The sequence below is a fragment of the Lissotriton helveticus genome, chromosome 1_1 (genome assembly GCF_964261635.1).
Source record: "Lissotriton helveticus chromosome 1_1, aLisHel1.1, whole genome shotgun sequence".
In the NCBI taxonomy this organism is placed as follows: domain Eukaryota; kingdom Metazoa; phylum Chordata; class Amphibia; order Caudata; family Salamandridae; genus Lissotriton; species Lissotriton helveticus.
This window is the reverse complement of record NC_136057.1, coordinates 1,035,656,598-1,035,675,286: the sequence shown is the minus strand read 5'-3', so window position 1 is coordinate 1,035,675,286 and position 18,689 is coordinate 1,035,656,598. Positions and strand designations below refer to the sequence as shown.

At 45.7% G+C, this 18,689-nt stretch overlaps 1 protein-coding gene and 1 long non-coding RNA gene across 2 annotated transcripts in view; one reads left to right on the top strand and one right to left on the bottom strand.

Annotated features, from left to right (window-relative positions):
* The window catches only part of LOC144820216 (uncharacterized), a 159,430-nt gene extending 146,460 nt beyond the window's left edge, over positions 1–12,970 (bottom strand). Inside the window, exon 1 of the long non-coding RNA XR_013607697.1 lies at positions 12,817–12,970. This is a non-coding gene — a long non-coding RNA (uncharacterized LOC144820216). The remainder of the gene's footprint in view (positions 1–12,816) is intronic.
* Positions 12,971–13,108: 138 nt separating this feature from the next.
* Positions 13,109–18,469, top strand: ATP6V1F (ATPase H+ transporting V1 subunit F). The gene is made up of 2 exons (XM_078677815.1): positions 13,109–13,459; positions 17,801–18,469. Exons 1-2 carry the CDS (start codon positions 13,302–13,304, stop codon positions 18,000–18,002), a joined length of 360 nt encoding a protein of 119 aa, XP_078533941.1. The 5' UTR covers positions 13,109–13,301; the 3' UTR covers positions 18,003–18,469.
* Positions 18,470–18,689: the final 220 nt, after the last annotated feature.

The following is an 18,689-nucleotide window of genomic DNA, read 5'->3' as shown; positions in this document are numbered from 1 at the left end:
AAAAATTTATTAAGCGTTTCTTACATTAATTCTGGGTACGGTGGTCCATAACTATGTAGGGGGCAACCCCCAATGCCCTCAAAGAGGAACCGTCACTGCCTATGATGTAGGCAATGGAGGGTAATGGAGTGCATACAGGTTTAGAACTTTGAGCTTTTGCTTAAATGCTGAAGAATAAAGTCTTGTATAACTACTCTCTGTGTGTAGTGTAGTCATTGGCATGTGCCCTGGGTAGGACGCTACACCAGTCACATTACACAGGGAAGCAATCATTTTATTTTTTGGGTAGGTACGTGGAAATTCTGGTATTTACACAAAATAAGAGGAAAAATACCGGCTTTAGGTGATTTTCTTATTTTTCGGACCAAATGGGACATTAAAATAGTAGCCACATGCCGGTAACCAACCGGCCAGGAGGCAACTCTACCTTATGCACGAAAGTACATATTAACTGACGTTTTTTTCATTTGCTCTACGAACAATGCTAGACACAGAGTCACACATTGACTGGAAAGGGGGACAATGCATAGATTGATGATAGGCATCAGTCATGCCAACTCTCCAGGCTGGAGACTACAGATTTGAAGGCTAGTCTCCCGCCTCCCGATTCATGCATTTAGAAACCCGATGCCAACACTAATTAGGTTACCTGCTGCTCTAGGCTGCTTAATAACACAGAAGTAGTGCGCTCAAAACGAGTCCGGCATTAGTTTCTGCTCTTTTCTTCTGGACTTCCCCCCCACCTAGTCCCGGTAGTTTTTACTATAGCCTGAGTCAGCCCCAAAAGCTATTAGTTTAAATGTGAGCTTGGGCGGGCCCAGGGTTGAAAACTCCGGCAACAAATCATTTTCCTGTCTCCTACGCACTGCGTAATTAGTATTTCTTGGCGGGCTTCAACACAGCAGGCATTTTCTGTGAGAGTGACAGACTGGAACTCTGCTCCTGCAGGCCAGTGCACAATCTTGCTAGGCTCCCAGTCACTGCTATAGCCTGCTCCTGACATAGGTTAAGAAGTCAAGGTAAGAAAAAATAACATTTAGTAAAACCGAGAAATATGTGTTCCAACTCTGTTTTTGTTTGAACACTTTGTAAAACTGCCAACAATAAAATGTTGATGTCAGTCTTGATTCACGTACGCTTTAATCGCCCTCTCCAAGAATTACCTCAGACATCAAAGCTTAACGCTTTGTCCTTGATTCTTGGGGGTAGAGACAGGAGCATGTGATGGGAATCAACATTTTTATTTTTGCCAGTTCTACATATTAGTGCACATAAAAACAGAGTCTAAAACGAAATGCTGATTTTCCCCATACTCATGATGTAGTGTTAGGGCCAGAGTTGCAGACTTAGAACTGGGAAAACAGTTTCAAGTCCTGGAATTGGCTCATCATCCTGTGATTCTGGGCAAACAATGTAATCTACCTATAAACAATGAGTGGTGACATTGTGTAATGTAATTGGTGCTCATGTAAAGCACTCCAGTACCTTCAGGTCGGTTCTGCTATATGAACAAGCATTTGCAATGCAATAGGTCTCGCATTTACTAGAGTTTGAGGAATTGGCATTGTAAATGACAATGCCTTTTATTTACTTGAAGCAAATCCATTTTTGTGGGAAACTAAGCTAATGGGAAGAGAGGAGAGGATGTGAGGTGTAAAACTGTGCCCTGGTACAGGAGAGGAGATGCTAGAGAGAGGGGTTGGACTTGGAGGTGCAGGATGAAGGGCGAGGAGGGACAGTGGGGAGGAAGCAAACAAGGGTGAGCACATCACAGAGGGAAGTGGGGAGGAAGCACACAGGGTGGGTACATGACGGAGGAAAGTGGGGAGGAAGTCCACATGGGTGAGCACATGACGGAGGAAAGTGGGAGGAAGCACACAGGTGGGCACATCACGGAGGGAAATGGGTAGGAAGCACACAAGGGTGAGCACATCATGGAAGGAAGAGGGGAGGAAGCACACAGGGTGAGCACATGACAGAGGGAAGTGGGGAGGAAGAACTCATGGGTGTGCACATCATGGAGGAACGTGGGAGGAAGCACACAGGGTGAGCACATCACAGAGGGAAGTGGGGAGGAAGCACACATGGGTGAGCACATCACGGAGGGAATTGGGGAGGAAGCACACATGGGTGAGCACATCACGTAGGGAAGGGGGGGAAGCACACATGGGTAGGACATCACGGAGGAAAGTGGGAGGAAGCACACAGGGTGAGCACATCACGGAGGGAAGTGGGGAGCAAGCACACAAGGGTGAGCACTTCACGGAGTGAAGTGGGAGAAAGCACTCATGGGTGAGCACATCGCAGCAGGTGATGATGGTACCTCGCAGACCAGAGCATGCAAAATTGGGCACCTCTACTTCCAGAGCATGCAAGGCTGGGCACCTCTCTCTCCAGGGTGTGCAAGGCTGGGTACCACGCAGACCAGTGTGTGCAGGGCTAGGTCCCTCATATACCAGGTTCCATCCAGGTACGTTTTAATCCAGCGGATGCTGGCGATGGTGCCACTCAGGGCAGATGGTGCAGAGGAAGCTGGCTTTCAGTGTCAGACCAGAGGCTCTACCATGGCAGAGGCCATGAACAAAAAGGGTGGAGGGCCGAGGACACCCTGACCCTAGAGTGTGACCACAGGACCTCTACAGGCAGAGGATACCTAGGGAAGGGTCTCTTAAACCTAAGGATGGAGCAAGGGAGGCCCCATGATGCAGGAAGGCGCCCCCTTGTGAGTACAGTATTCTCGGAGAGAGCGGCAAGCAAAGTACACGAGTGAGGACTGGGGCTCCTAGACGAGCGAGCATTTTGTACCAGAGGGTGACCAGCTCGTGCATCAGGGAGCACCTGATCGGGGGAGGGACATTCATTACAAGGCAAAGGGCTGGGTATCTAGGGTTAAGGGAGTCTGTAAGTGCCTCGTATCGTCAAGGAGTGGGGCAGATTTTCTGCGTGAGAAATTGTGTATTGTTAGACCGTGTGTGAGGGGGAGGATGGCCCTCCCCCAGTCCTGATAAAGGCCTTGGCTCATGGGATCAGCGTGTCCCCAGACGGCCGCCGTATCAGATGTCGCCTGGAGGTGCAGCTGCTGCACATGGCGGTGACCGGGCTGTGCCCTGGTGCAGGGGTGACCGGTCCTTGACCTGGTGCAGAGGCCTGGATTGTGTAAAGGGGGTGTGGACGGGAGGCAGGGGAGGGGAACTTCGGACTGATAATCGCACAAGGCCAAGGACATCGTCAACAAGATGCCCACTACCCAGTATTCTGGGCCCTGGGTAGACAGGGTCCGTATTTACTTGCCCAAACTTGGATGACAAATTCGCCTTATTTAACTAACTCCTCCCCACATTACCTCTACCTACACAGTCCAGCACTGCTACCCCTTACAGATGCAGACGTGATCAGCGCCTGACCTTCCACTTAACTTAGGGAGACCCGCCCAGCACCTGTCCGCTCCCCCACTGTAAATATTCAGTAACAGACTTGCAACTTCCTGTCCATGCCCCCTCCCTTCATCCAGTGTTCAGGTCTTCTTTCACTGTGTCTCTATTTACAAAATAGGAACAAAGCAAGACTCTAGTGAATGTATGGCACAAATCTGAGTCACTGTGGCTGCCTGTCCCACCACTTGTATCTACAAGCGGGAATTTGTATTTTGTACAGGGCTGTTTTCAGTTACTCATGGGGCACTGTGACTTCACTAAATCCATAATAAATATAAGCAGCTGTAGAGCATGAATGGGGCCACAGTGAAGCAATCCCTACTGCATGAAAAATAAAAAGCGTGGAAATAGCCAGATGCCGACAGCGGGTGAAAGCGACGGTCCACATGAACATAAACTCGCTGGGATGAGAACACGGCGCCGCCATGCCTGGCGGGACAAGCAGCGCAACTGACGGATCTGCGCCTCCCTCCAGCCGGGGGCATCGCAGCATGGCAGGCAAAATATCACACAACATAGCACAAAGAAGCTAGCACGCAGCAGCCGGTGAACAAGGCCCCCACATCTACCACTAGGCGCAGAACAAGAAACTATGATGCCAAGCTCAAATGCCTAAGTCTCAAGTGTACTTTCCCTCCTGGGGTTTATCCGCAGCAGGTATTGTGATCCCCCCTCCTCTGGGGTACTACGTACGCATGAAAATGGCCAAAGATGAAACGGGCTAAGTGGCCAATTAAAGCCACCCCTATGTAGGACTGGCGAATGTAGTTACCTGCTCTGCGCCGTCTCCTTTGCTCTCTAAGCTTAAGCTCTCCACGGCTGCTGCACCTCGCACCACTGCATCTTCCACCTGAGTCGCCATGTTGTGATGGGAACAGAAACCCGCGAGGCGGAGGTGGGGGACGTAAAAGTTGCGCGACATGCTGGGGGCAGCACCAGCTTCTCTGGGCGGGCATGTTGCCGCCACGAATAGGACGGCCATGATAGAGTGGAAACGTAAGTGCGCCATAGAAATATGAACAAGCAAAGCAAACCAGTGGTGCGCTCGCACCACAGAGGAGGAGGGCTAGGAATCGAAAGTAGTGGTGCGCGCACACCACAGAGGAGCGGGAGAGGGAGTGAGGTGAACACGCGCTGCTGCGTGTGCCTGCCACCGATGGGAATGGGCAGAACAAAGGCGGGACATGCGCCAGCCTTTGCCCAATCGCGTGCTATCAAAAAACACTCGAAGCCCAATGGCAGCCAGCAAGAGCAAAACCACACGCACGAGCATGTGGTTAGCTTTCAAACCCCCTTACAAGAGGTCTCGCGCTGCACGAGCAATGCTGCGCACTGCAACGTTATGCACGAGACCTAAAAATAAACAACAAGGTAAAAACAAAGCATTAATAAAAGTAAAGACTGTTTAGTGCCTGATGTGTAAATGGCTTGTCCTTTTAAATTGTAATCTTGGACAAATACTTTATTTCACCCAAACGTCTTGTGAGAGGCTGGCTGGAATATGATGTCCACTTATGTAAGTGGGCACCTTGCACCAGTTCAGACAACCCCATACAGTGGTTTTAGAGGTCTTAGACAGCCTCTAAGTGGTAGCTGTGGAGAGCAACCTTAAGGCTTAGTCCAGAAGAAGTGTAAAGCAGCTTGTTTTACCAGCATGCAATCTTATAGGTATAGATTGGATAAAAAGATCCACACGTCGTACTCTCTACTACACACATATATTTCCTACCCTGAGATAAATACAATGCACAAAACACATAGCGAAGAAATTATGTAAGTAGCACATAATACACAGTGGGCCCCAGGGTGGGACCAAAATATATATGAAGAAAGTGGTATAAGAATCACGACTCGAGTTGACACACAGTCAAGAGGACATCGAATTGCTGGTGACCCAAGGAACCATTCAAGGTAAGTAGATAGAGATCACACGGAGAGCATGTGCAGTGTGAGAACACAACTGCGGTCTCCGTACAATTCAATGTGTATATTAGTGCACGGTGCAAACAGTTCTCTAATGTGCTCTCTCCACCTCATCTTTATCACCAGCTCATCTTCCAGGTATACAGATTTGTACTTTAGTGTTACAGGCTGTCACAGGTATTGACTCAGATTACAACATGAACACAACTAGTGTACTGTGGGTAAAAGCACTTCTTTGTAATTTGATGCCTTCTTCATTACCCCCTTGTATTTGTCACGGTCTTTCCTTCCAGGTTTATTGGCTTATACAGTTTCTCCCAATATGTTGACTTGTCATGCTTTGATTAAATTAATACATGTGACTCTCTTCCTGGAAGTGAGCATGCTACATTCTACTTACAGGTGCATGTATGACCTATTTCTATAAAGCAGAAGTTATTTCTTGAAGATGGTAAAAAAAAATTCTCCCAGTTACGAGTGGCCGCTCTATCAGGGCGTAGGAGCGCCGCCGCACTCGCAGTGCGAGAAGCAGAAAATAAAATTGGATTTTAAATACCGTTGTATTTACTGCTTCTGCGAGAAAGCAGAAGGCGGTGGTATGCCTGCTTGGGGGCAGGCGGGAGGATATGCCTGGTTAAGGGCGGGCGGGTCAGGGAGGAGTGGCTTGCACCACTCTGAGTGCCGTGACTGCTTGGTCGGTCCTCTGGCCGACCAAAGCAGTCATGCACACTCTACATTTTCTCTATGTAGGCTGAATGCAGCCTACATAGAGAAAATGGCCTCCCAACAGGTGCCCGGCTGCGCGCTGTCCGGGACTCCGCACCAATCACAACGCTGCCACTGCAGCATTGTGATTGGCTACATGAGGGGAGGGAGGAGGGAGCATGCCTGCAGCCTGCCCTGTTCCTGCTCCAGACCGCCCAGGAGCAGAGGCGGCGCGGGACTGGCATCAGGTACGTTTTTGTTATATTTTACACACCCACCCCGCCCACCCCATGAGAATAGCGAGCCACAACTGAGAATGACTTTGAGGAAATCTTTCTGCGGCCTGTGAAACCTGTTCAGTGATCTGCTACAGTGTACACAGTGCACTGCTAGCTAGACACTCTAGGTATGCATTGAAACTCATCCATGCAAATGGACTATTTGCCAGACTTTTTTTAGTACCACGTGTCGCGCCCCTATGGAATTTTGTGGTAGCGTAGTTGGCTGATCCCTGCGCTGTGCCTCCGGGTGCGCCTCCCTCCAGCCCATCTGACTTTGCCACATGTTGGTGTGGTGTCAGAGCAAAATAGGTTAATTATTTCCACGTGCAAAGCCAACAGGGAATGGGCAGAGTACGCCACTTCAGGCGACAAAGCCTTGTTTCAGGGAAATATTCATAACTGCTCGTCTGGTTTTATGTTTATTTTCTCCAGTATGCTGTTCCCACCGAGGGTACAATACCACCATGTTGAGACATAACACAATCTGGTTTCAGAATCACTTACAAAGTGAAACCCCTTCTAGAACGGATGCCACAAATAAGGATTAACGGGTTTGTGTGTGCGTGAGTAGGTGTGCAAGTGTGTATGTTTTATGTGATTTGTGTTTGGGATGGGTTTTTATATGGTTTCTCTGTGCCCTTGTATGTGTGGGTGTCTGTGATGGAGGGCAAGGAGGCTGCTTCAATTTCTCTCACATTATCACAACATACACAAAAAGGACAGACTTGATGTAGATGCCAACATAGACACTATTCTCAACCCCGAACCCCTGGCTGCAGAAAGGCATACAATACCACATGTCTCTTTGCTGAGATAGGTTTATATGAGCATGCATGGAGGCAGCTAAAAAGAAAGCATCTTGCCTGAGAAGCAGCAGAAAATGTGATTACAACATACGTCAGTTTCACAAGGGCCGGCTGCAGCTAATGTTACTTGACAGAATGTGTAATAATCATATATGTCAAATAGGTGACTTGTTAGATGGAAATCGAAGGAAGCCCCTTTCAAAAAGCAAGACCAGCTGTATGAATGTGAACACCATATGCCAAAACATTATTATTATAGTTATAAATTTTCAATAGGTTTGTGCTAACTGAGTGTCATTAAGTGGTTGTGTGCATGTGTATTGTAATGCTGTGTATGACTCGGCATATTCTGAGCAGTGGCCCATGTCATATGACTTGTCATTTTGGAGATGCATGTAAAATTGTATGTCATTGATTTTGTTATTCCCAGGCTTCACAACATGTGAGCATATTTGAAATGAGCTATATTTTATTGTTTGTGATTTCATCTGTGTATTTATTCCTTTTGTATATGGTAGTTTAGGTTTATGTCATATTTAGAGTGATGGTTTTTCTTCCATTTCTAGGTGAATTCGTTTTTTTAAAATGTACTTTGTTAATGTTTGCCTTTGTGCTGTTAGTGTTATATCCTGTCTGCATTGGTTTTCAGAGTGATTCTCTTGTAGTGCTTGTGAGGGGCTTACTCCAAGGCATGGGTGGAGTAGATTTGAGCCTGTCTGGGCAGTTGTACTGCTTGAATAGATGTGAGTGTAACTTATGAGCACAGGTTCTTCCTTACACTTTTGTAATAGTGGTTATACATGGTCATGGCCCTTCTTGTTCCCCCTTACTTTTTTGTACTTTTCCCTTCTTTTCTCCCACTTTGTAGTAGGTATTGGTCATTATTCTGATACTCCCCCGTCCTGGCTACTCCCACACATACTACAAAGTAGTAGGTCTACGTGTGCCCGAGTTCTACTTATAGTGGTAGGAGCCCTCCGAGAAATACAGCAGATTTAGGTGAAAATCTACAGCGTGGATTTTGGCAAATAGCACTTCGTTATTTGAGACGTAGTACTACAATAGTATTATTCTGAACCTCGCAAATTGCCTTGTAAATCGAGCCTATTGTTTATAGTTTAAATAGTCGTAGTCTGTATGGCCCAAATGTACATTTTATCCTTGACTGGAACAATTAAAGGACAGTCGCACAAAGCAAATGTGTGCCTTAATCAAAAGCAGTTCTGAATTTCCTTCGGGTCGCGTTCCCACTCTAAACACGAACACTCTTTGAAGTGCAGAGTGACTCTGCACTTCAAAGAGTGTTAATGTTTATAGAGTGAGAACGCAGACTGGTGCAGAAAATGTTTCTCACTCTGAAGCTACAGGCCCTGCCACGCGTGATGCACCTCTGAGAAGCATACACACTGAGTGCCAGCACTGGGCCTCGCTTCAAAAACAATAGAAATTTTTCTGACACTAGGCCCTACTGGCACACAGCATGCATATTGCTCAGAGGTGCGTGGCACTGGCAGAGCCTAGCTTAGAAACATTTCTATCTACATGTTGTTATATGACATCCCTTTATTAATGTAATAACCACTTCCACAATAGCTTTATTAACCTTCTTACTTCTCAAATTTGCTTGAAAATTCACCATTTACCCACTCTTTTTTCACAATTTTCTCCAGGGTCGAAACCCCCGAACCCCCCCTTAAGATGTTCCGGCTCGGTGGCTGTGCTCGCTCACCACGGTCCACTCCAACGGAAAGTTTACGCCACACCACTTTCATGTGTCACCAGCCACCACTGCCTGCAATCCATTTTGTATTATGCCTGACCCATTTTGTGTTACGCATTATTCAGGTCTTCCCACCCACGCATATTTCTCGCTCTTATCGAAGTTGAAATGTTGCCATGTATGGGGCATACCAACGAAAATGCACAAACACCAGGTTACATTAATATGAATTAGGCTAAGTTCAAAATTAAAACACCTTTAGAAAGAGGATATACTGTCGGCGAAAGAACATAGATTAACGTCTAAGCCAGGGTCAGGCAGCATTTACTCCTTTTGGCTTGTTAATAGGGTGCTTGTAACAACAAGAGAGGAAGGGAACGGAACGCACACTCCTACTCCCCTCGAGAGAAATCAAAAAATCAACAAAGGAGCGTAATACCAGTAAAGGTTTTGGAAAGAGCAAGCATGTAGCGACACTCACGGTACGGATTACCTGTGAGGAAAACCAATTCAGGTTGTTCTAAAAGCCCTCACTCACCAACCTAGTTGGTGACATGCTTCATCATAGGGACTCCGGTAACAGAGGGCTCACGCAGGTTCCAAGAGGATGCCTAGCGTCCAGGGCGGTGTGCCAATTCGCTATCACCCCCCTCCTGAGATCTATGGTGCTCAGATCATTTGCACCAATTAATAAACTCGGTTCCGCTCCATTGTAGAGGAATCCAGACAGAGTGTTTTTACATTTTTTAACACAAGTAACCTTAGGTTAGGGTGGGCCTTAGCGCGCCCATACCGCCGGGGTTCATCACTACACTTCACTAGTCCTGACGAATGCCTGACTAACCGCTCACACATAGGCAGAAACATGTTGACCACACTTCATGGATAATATTGGGCATTTAATTCTGGTCCGTTATCCTACACCTTTTTATTTATATCCAATTGGCAAAACTAATAAATTACCTTTTTTGAAAGAATTTGGACATTTTTAACTCACTTATTTCACACTTCACTATTCACTAAACCAGCTCCGCAGTAAACTGGCGCTGCAACACACTAGGGTGGCACTCAGCCACTCTTGGTGGGGCCCTATGATGAAGCATGTCACCAACTTGGTTGTTGAGTCAGGGCTTTTAAAACAACCTGAATTGGTTTTCCTCACAGGTAATCCGTACCGTGAGTGTAGCTACATGCTTGCTCTTTCCAAAACCTTTACTGGTATTACGGTCCTTTGTTGATTTTTTGTTACTAGGGTGACCAGATCTTGTGACCCAAAATCCAGGACATTTCGCAAAAATAGAGGCAGTCCTGTCAAGTATCACGCATCACGTGTGACACTCACGCATTTCAGTGTGGTGTTCCGCAACACCGCTCTGAAATGCATTGTCACGCATTTTCAACATGTGCCACCGGTGGCGCCTGTGCACGCATCTGTGCACCGGCTATGCTGGTCTGAGAGAGGTGGCGCTGCCAGCCAGCAGCTGCTTGCTAGGCTCTGAGTCAGAGTTCACAAATAGTTAAAGAAGATCCATTGTCTGCTCTCAGCTCTGGAGCTGCTGCGAGCGCGACAATATATCTGCCCAGGCAGCCTGTGCAGTCTCGTGCCTGGCTCCAGGCAGGCTGCTTTGTAATTATATCCTGCGGCGCCGCGCGGTTAAATTGACACACACTGCACTGCCAATTACCGGGGCGGGCCCTGCCCTCAGCAGTCGTTGTTCCTGGCTGTCACTCACACTGTGGCGGGCCGGGATAATTATCCGGATGTGACCGCCGTAGTGCCAGTGGTTGCTCATGCTGTGGCACCGCGTGGGGTGGAATATCCGGATGTGACATGCTCTCTGCCTCGGCTCCATCACGTCCTGGGACACAGGAGGAAGAAAGTGAGGTTGGTTAGAAGTGGCGGGGGACTCGAATCTGAGTCGAGTGAATCCTGCAGTGTCTGCGCATATTTGTTTGCATTGGTAGGTGACCATAGCCAAAGGAGGAATGTACCGTTTTTTTGGGTCGGTGGCTGTATTACATTCAAATAAGGTTGACTTGTAAGTGACCGCAGTGCACGGTCTTGTACGTTTTTTGCAAACTACATTTAAGACCAAGCATGGCAGTTATTGTGTGTTTTTGCAGATGTACAAAGTATTGTTGCTTTTTATATGTGTATGTTACGGCGTTGTGATCGTTTGCACGTTGTTGGTAGTGTCTCACAGAGAGCAGTTAAACAAAAAAGCTTTGCTGTGTTTACCTAAAAGGCTTTGAGTTTTGACCATATTTAATGGCACTTACACATCTATCAGTTAGTCTCAAAGATCCCCGTTTTTCGTTGCATTCTTCCACTTCTCCAAAGTAATGAGCATTACCGGGCTCTCTAGATGGGAGAGGGAGCAGGTGTGGCTCATTTGCTGCCATTCAACAGCGGTAGTTGTTGACCCAAGCTCTGGCTTTGGTCAACCACAGCTGTTCAATGTGGCGGCATAGAAAATAAACGCACTGCACCCAAATACCTTAACTGTAAAGTAGTGTTTAAGATGTTTAAATTTGTGACGCATACTTGCTATATATGATTACGAATTTAGCTTTAACAGTTTAGCCACATGTCGTGTGTATGTATGATTGTGTGTATATCTATCTCCTACTGGTGGTCGCAAATAAGTCAACTGTGTAGCTTCGGTGCGCCGGACCATTACACTGTGGCAGCTCACTTTACTGGTGTAACATTTTAAAGTAATACTGCCTGCCGTGCTGTGATAGCTGTGTGTGTCTCGCAGCCTCTCCTGAGGCTTGCCCAGAAATCGTGCTCCCATGCCACAACTGACTGCGGCAGCCAGAATCCGAAAGTCAGCTGACTAATTAATTTATTAGGCCCGACGCAGCTGAGCTCTGTGTTAGGGCCTCTCACATCCTGTTGTATAGTCCTGTGATTCTGCCGTCTAAACACAAGTCCTTCCTCTTTTTTGCTGGTAATTCTTATCGGAGCCATGATGTGAGTCCTGCTTTCTATATGTCCGCTTTTAATTGTTTTCTAGTGGTGACGTCTGAGGCTGGTATTAGTAGTTACTTTACAAGCCTTACATTAATCCTGCTGTTGTATTTACAGTAATGCTGTTTCTTCTTGTGCTGGCTCGTGGGACCGCCTGAGCTCGCGCTGGCATTTCTCTTGCGCTTATAGCATTCGCTTATGAATAAGGTGCCCCTGCAGTGGCAGCCTTACTAACTCTGTTATTCACCTCACTCCAAGTGACCTCTTCATGTACAACAATCACCACCCGGTAAAAGTGATTTGTTTAATTCTCCCTGTTTCACCATGCTCCTTATCTTTTATTTTGGCATTTTTTCCGCCTTTTTATTCTTATTCGCCAATACATTGTGCTATTCAAAATGTACACGTTTATTATATGATCAGCATTGTACAAGAGAAGCAATTAAATAGCAATAGAATAAAACACATACTTCCTATAACTTTTATGAAATATGTAAGTAAAGACGACTTGGTGTCAAGAAAAGGAGAATGGGCACGGTCTTCAATGCTATGTCATGTGAAGTGATGCCCTCCCTCTTTCATAGCAGCCAAGATTATATGTGACATTTTGATAATTTCATTATAATTAAGAGTCACCCACGCAGGCGTTTGCAGCAGTTTTAAAATCTTCTTAGAGTTTCTCATTGCTCATATAGGTCTCATTTCTGATATTTATAAGTTTCCCTCGTCTTCATTGCTTGATTTTTTTGCTCGCAAGAAAGTGTCACTCATAGTTGTTGAAATGTCACTCATAATCATCCTGAAATTATGAAAATCTCACACATAGCAATCTGAAACCTTGGCAGCTATGTAGAGGAAGGACTACAATTTTACATCAACAGAGTGGCCAAGATAACAGCTCTCATCAACATAAAAACGCAGAAGGGGAACTAAGCAAATAAATATAATGTAATGTTTAAAACCAGCCTCATACCTGTTAATAAAAGTGCTTACTTATAGCAGCTGCTAACCAGCCCTGCTTTGGAACACCCCAAAAAATGCGTCTCACTGTTTTCAGTTGACCCGCTCTGAAAACCGGAACGTGAACCAAATACGTCGAAATCTGCCGCGACGGCTATTGAAAAAGGGAATATCCCGGCAAGTCAGGGACGCCTGGTCACCCTACTTGTTAACCAAATTAAGAGGTACACCGTCCCTCGCTTTGAACTTTGCCTGACTCTAACGTGGCGCTCGTCACGCCCATTGTAGACGCACGCATGTGCACTAGAGGCCCGATGATGCTGAGGTGCACCGTATAAGCGTCACTGTCAGCTGCTCTTGCGGTAGAACGGGAGCTGGCCAGATCGCGTGACAGGGTTCGGGAGCGGGTTCTTGTTGCCAGGGCTGCGCGTGCCGTGCCCCTCTGCCTCTGACAGGAAGCCTAGCAGCCGTGTGTGAGAACAGACCCCAGGAGCGGCCATGGCGGGGCGTGGAAAGCTGATCGCTGTGATCGGGGACGAGGACACCTGCACCGGCTTTCTACTGGGGGGCATCGGGGAGCTGAACAAAAACCGAAAGCCCAACTTCTTGGCCGTGGAGAAGGACACGAGCGTGACTGAGATAGAGGAGACCTTCCGGTGAGAGGTGGAGGAGGTAACCGGGGAGGTGGGTGTGGGGAGATAGGGTTTTCGAGAGTGTGGTCCACTGGTGGTTAGTGAGACTTCCACAATTACCCCAGCCCTTTAAAGGGGGCTATCTGGTACCGTTCCCCTTTCAAAGACGTGTGATCGTATTTATGAATCTCGTGAAGGACTTGGGGTGGGGGGGAGGCATAAGAGCGTCGAGGCATAAACACGTACTCTACATTTCTGTGATTCTCCTAGTTTGCCAGCCGACGAGTATGTTGTTGTGTCTCTGGGCCTTCTGTTATTCCCTCTGTTAAGATGTGTAACATAACTGCCATACACCCAGGACTGGGCGCTATTTCAAGAGAGAAGCCTAGAAGTGGATGGCAATGTTTTCTGAACACCTTTTTGACTCTTTAGTGGACAGGACTCTAACTCTGATAATGTCAGTCGTATTGGGTACCCTTCCCATCTCGTGCTCATATGTGCATGATGGTTGAACCTGATAATAGGGTAGGAGATCTTCAAATCCTAGGGTACACCTGTCCGTGAGTTTATGCACAGCACAAGGACTTATCCCCTCACGAGTAGAGCTATCTGACGTTCTACTCAGATGTACATGATCCTGGGTTCTTTGGTACCAAAGGAGGTGGCTAACTTAGAATCTAGTTGAAAACTCTCTGCTTGGAGCGACCATAAGTGTTATTGATGCTGCCTGAATCTGATTATGTTATCACAATTGCATGTACTGCTAAAAAAAAAATACAACAGTTATGTGACACTTGAGTACATTCCCCTCTTGCTGTCAGCATCCGTAGCGGTAGAAGTGGGCGAGCCACTGAAACCTCGAACTAGAAGCCAGGCTGTGGCACAGGTCGTGGTCCTCTTGCCCCCCAAAAAAATCCTCCATTCACATGATTTGATGTGGCGACAGCTGCCCACTTTATTACCTGGGGAACCAAAAAGTACGGCCTCGATTCAGCTTCCTCTAAATGCCGGCAGATCTCCCGGACTCAAAAAAAGGTGTAACCTAGTCTGCGTCTGTTGTGAATCACTCTTATGTCCTTGAGCAAGGTTCGTATTATGTGAGTGTGCCCAAAAACGTGGATTCTGCTTGTCATCCCCACTCTGATTTCCTTCTCCATTCACTAAGGGCAAAGCATTAACCTCTGATGTCAGAATGAGATACCAGTCTAGATGCGGAAGTGCACAGTTTGAAAATGGGAAATATGGGACTAGTCTGGCTTCCCTTCTGGATCCAAATTGTGTGATCCTAGACAAATACTTTATTTCACTGAGCCTTTGTTTTTGTTGTTTTTTTTGTACATCATATACAAGAAAGCACTTTCAAATGTGTGAGTTTAGGATGTGCTCTGTACAAAAAGCTCTCGTTTTATTTAATAGCCTATGATGTAGCTCTTTCTATATTGTAAATCTAGGCTGCTTATACAGTACATATGAATACTGACTTGCCTCTTAATTCACTAATAGTGTTGTCAGGTCACGGGCAGGAATGTTTCTCAGTGCATGTTCGACAACTCACTTTTTTTTAAAAAATACACTATTTTAGAATTTTGAAGACACCTTATCGTATTCTAAAACGATGGCTGGTCTTTGATTTACATGAAAAATTATTTAGAGGCTTGGCTTGTGCACAGGCTCCTAGAACCTGAGCCGACCCTTAGCTCAGCTCTCCCAGTTAATTTGTTGGCTTACCTACCTCTGCATAGCAGATTTGTGAACAAATTGCAAATTGAGAACCTCCATTCCAGTGCTGCAGCCATACATGCAAGCACAGCCTGTGTGATGTGCAAACCTAAATAAATCTATTTTACAAATCCGTGACCTCCTTTTTGTCACCGTCTTTTGGGAAGTGTCCTGCGTGGATGTGGAAATAAGTGCATTGCTTCCCCATCCCCCACACATTTTGAAGTAATGCACTTGTTCTGCTTTTCAGAAAAGCAGGAATGACTGACTCGTGACTTCCCTTTCTTCAGGACGGAAAAGAACTCTGTGATACCCCCATTTTGAGCTGTAGGTCTTAAGTATCCGGTTAAGAAAGGCAACGTGCTAGCTAAATTTAAGGTTCAGTTTCAGGACCTTGCAGCTTTTTTCTTTTTTCTTTCCAAATGGGACTTTTAATAAACTGTACAGGCTTATTTATTTCTGGAACTTGTTTAAATGTTAATGGTTCTGTGTTTAATTTTGATTTACATAAGCGATACCCTGCCGGTTCTTTGCAGTGTGTTATTTAGGAGGGGTCCCGCGGCTGGTGGAGCTGCCTACTGTAAACACACCTGTTGTGAAAACAAGCGCCTGTGAGTAGGTAGAGCAAGAGGCTGCTTTGCTCTGCTGCTCCCGGATCCACTTAGATCGAACTGGAAAGAACGGCATCTGTCTCTCTGATTGTCCTTGGAGCACACCGAAAGTCACCGAGAACAAGCAGTCTCGGAAGAGTAGTTTTGTGCGAGAACAGCCCGCGCGCTGACGCAGTGAGGACAGTGCTAGGTCGTTCATGTATGTGCAGTTTTGGGGCAGTCAGAGTGGCACGCAGGGCAGCCTGGGCAGCGGTGCAGGATCCTCGATGCCATCTTCTTCCAGAAACTCACACACAGCCTAAGGCCTTTAAATGTATGTGAGCATAGGTTGCTGGAATCTCTAGGGAGGGTTACGACAATTCGATGCCAGCCATCACTTTGTATTCCACTCGAAAGCCTAGTATAATACACCCAACACAAAGATAAGTTACTCTCCGCCTCACGCATGCGGTTGGTTCTCGCCTTTGATTCACTTTGTTTAGCCTTCATTTGCTATATACGACATTTGGGACACCGGTTATACGTCAAGAGTTGGGTGATAAAAACGACCTTGTGTCTGTTATTTGCTGTCTTTGCCTGCTGAGATGGACAGACACAAATGTCTATTTTCCTAATTCAGATAGACGAGCCTTTTGAAAGTGGCTCTGTTATCTAACTGGTTATTAGGTGGAATGATGCAGTTATCCTTTATTCTAGTATAGATCGGAGACAGCTGTTCTGCACGTTTAGCTTCTCATGTTAAATGTTTTTCACTTGCAGGCTTATTAACTCATTAGGCTTACATGCCCATGTACCACCCAGCCCTTGTTGAAACATCGTTAAGTGTTTGTAGGTGTTCAAAAGTATCTTAAAATGCAGCTAGAGTTCAGTGGAGGAGGTGTGTATCGCCAATGACTTAAAATAATCTTGGGCAGCAGTTTAAGGGTTGTGACAGGTACTTGTGAGGTACCATCTTAAAACTAGCTTCATGGACAGTTTGGTTTAGGCTTAAGCAGAAGTTCTCACTGAATAATAAACATCTGGCTTTATGAAATGCAGGCACATGTTAGTCCAACACGTTAGATATTTGAAAAGTACAATGTACGTAATGCTGACATAAGTTCAGAGATCAGGTAAATTGGTAAAATGCGAGAAGAGCGGAGGCAATGGCTGACATAAGTGAGGGGTGTGTGTTCTCAGTTTAAGTTGAAATGCCATGAGGACTGCACCTTAAGTATTATTGAAGGAGGTGCTTGATGTTGCTAAACAGTGATTACAATGGTTGAAACCTGCAAGAGCACAGGGAGAGGTTGAACCTCAATCGTAATTGGAGAACCGCTCCAAAACACAGACCCCTATTTCCATTACCCTTTTTATGATTTGAGATACTACTGACCAGACGTCCCGATTCCAATCAATGCTCTTCTTGGGTATTTTATAATTTGAACTTCCCATACTTCTTTGCACTTGTCTGATAAATTCTTTAATGGCTTAGCATCAGCAGGTCAACCGAGAAACAACATAACATCTTCATTTTGGTCTCCTTCATAACGTACTTGTTGACCTGGCCTTGGTAAGGTATGTAACCAGCATTCGTTGTGTGCATCTAAAGGGAGTGCCAAGCCTTTATTTAAATGTATTTTTTATTTATTTTATGTTTTTAATAACTAGTATTTCAAATGAAGATCTATCTGCCTGTTTCTAAGCACTCTTCATTTTTTGGGATGAGGAAACTGAAGCATAGGGCTTTTGGAATTTGGTCAATTGAAGAAGCCATCATCAGAACTCTGGCCTTCAAGTTTTGCAGTTAATAACTTAACTCCTGAACTCATTAGAGACCTAGGCTTTTCCAGGAACCCATGCAGTTAAGCGAAAACGTACATAAGGCACCCTTTCAAACTTAAAAAAAAAAAAAAAGTAACTTATTTAAACTATACAGCCATTCTCAGTGGATATTGCATGTCTTTATTTTGTTGTGACCTGTCTCCTAATTCACTGGAGGTTTACCTTCTTTATTTCCTGATTGATGGAAAATGTTTTTACCTTCCTGTTGCAGGAGTTTTCTGGCCAGAGATGATATTGGAATTATCCTGATCAATCAGTTCATCGCTGAAATGATCCGTCATGCCATTGATGCCCACAACAAGTCCATCCCAGCCGTACTGGAGATCCCTTCTAAGGAGCACCCATACGATGCCTCAAAGGACTCCATCCTTCGGCGTGCCAAAGGCATGTTCACAGCTGAAGACCTGCGATAATTCATCAGATCCTGCTGGACACTCCTTTTAATTGCAGCAGGGCAGCCATCCATGTAATACTTATTTGTAACATTCCAGTGTGTGTAGTCTTTGGTGGCCATAGGCCGCAAATAAATGCTCAAGACCCCCTTTCCCTAGATGGCGTAATGTGGCCTCCGTCCAGGTTCACGTTAACTTTCTTTGGATTACCAAGTGTATTTATTGAAAATGTATTTGCCACTGGTGCGTTTAAAAGGTAGTTTCCGAGAAAGATTTCTAAACGTGTTGATTTTAATACAATAGATTCAACTTAATTTTGTCGCCAGCTGCTGATTTTCCTTCCTGAGTGGGAAGAGGAGGGATCTTGAATGTATTTTATTGGATGTTTTGGGCCAGTTGTGTGTTCTTCCTGTCAAGTTACTGTTTGTAACATCACACTGTTAGTATTGTTATGTAAGTAGTAAATTAAAACTAACTGTGAAACTTCAGGAGTTTTTTTTTGCTGTTCTGATTTCAAAATTAATTATTTGCTTCCATGTGTGTAGAATCAAGTTGATTGCATATTTTAAGTGAACGGTCGAGCAGTCTCTTTAAATGTATTTTTTTAAAAAAAACTGTTTTCTTGCACCGAATTGTTAAGTATATCTCTTGCGTATATATGGGCAACTCGAATGGAAAGTGGGTTAGCTCTGCCAAATGGAAGTTTGG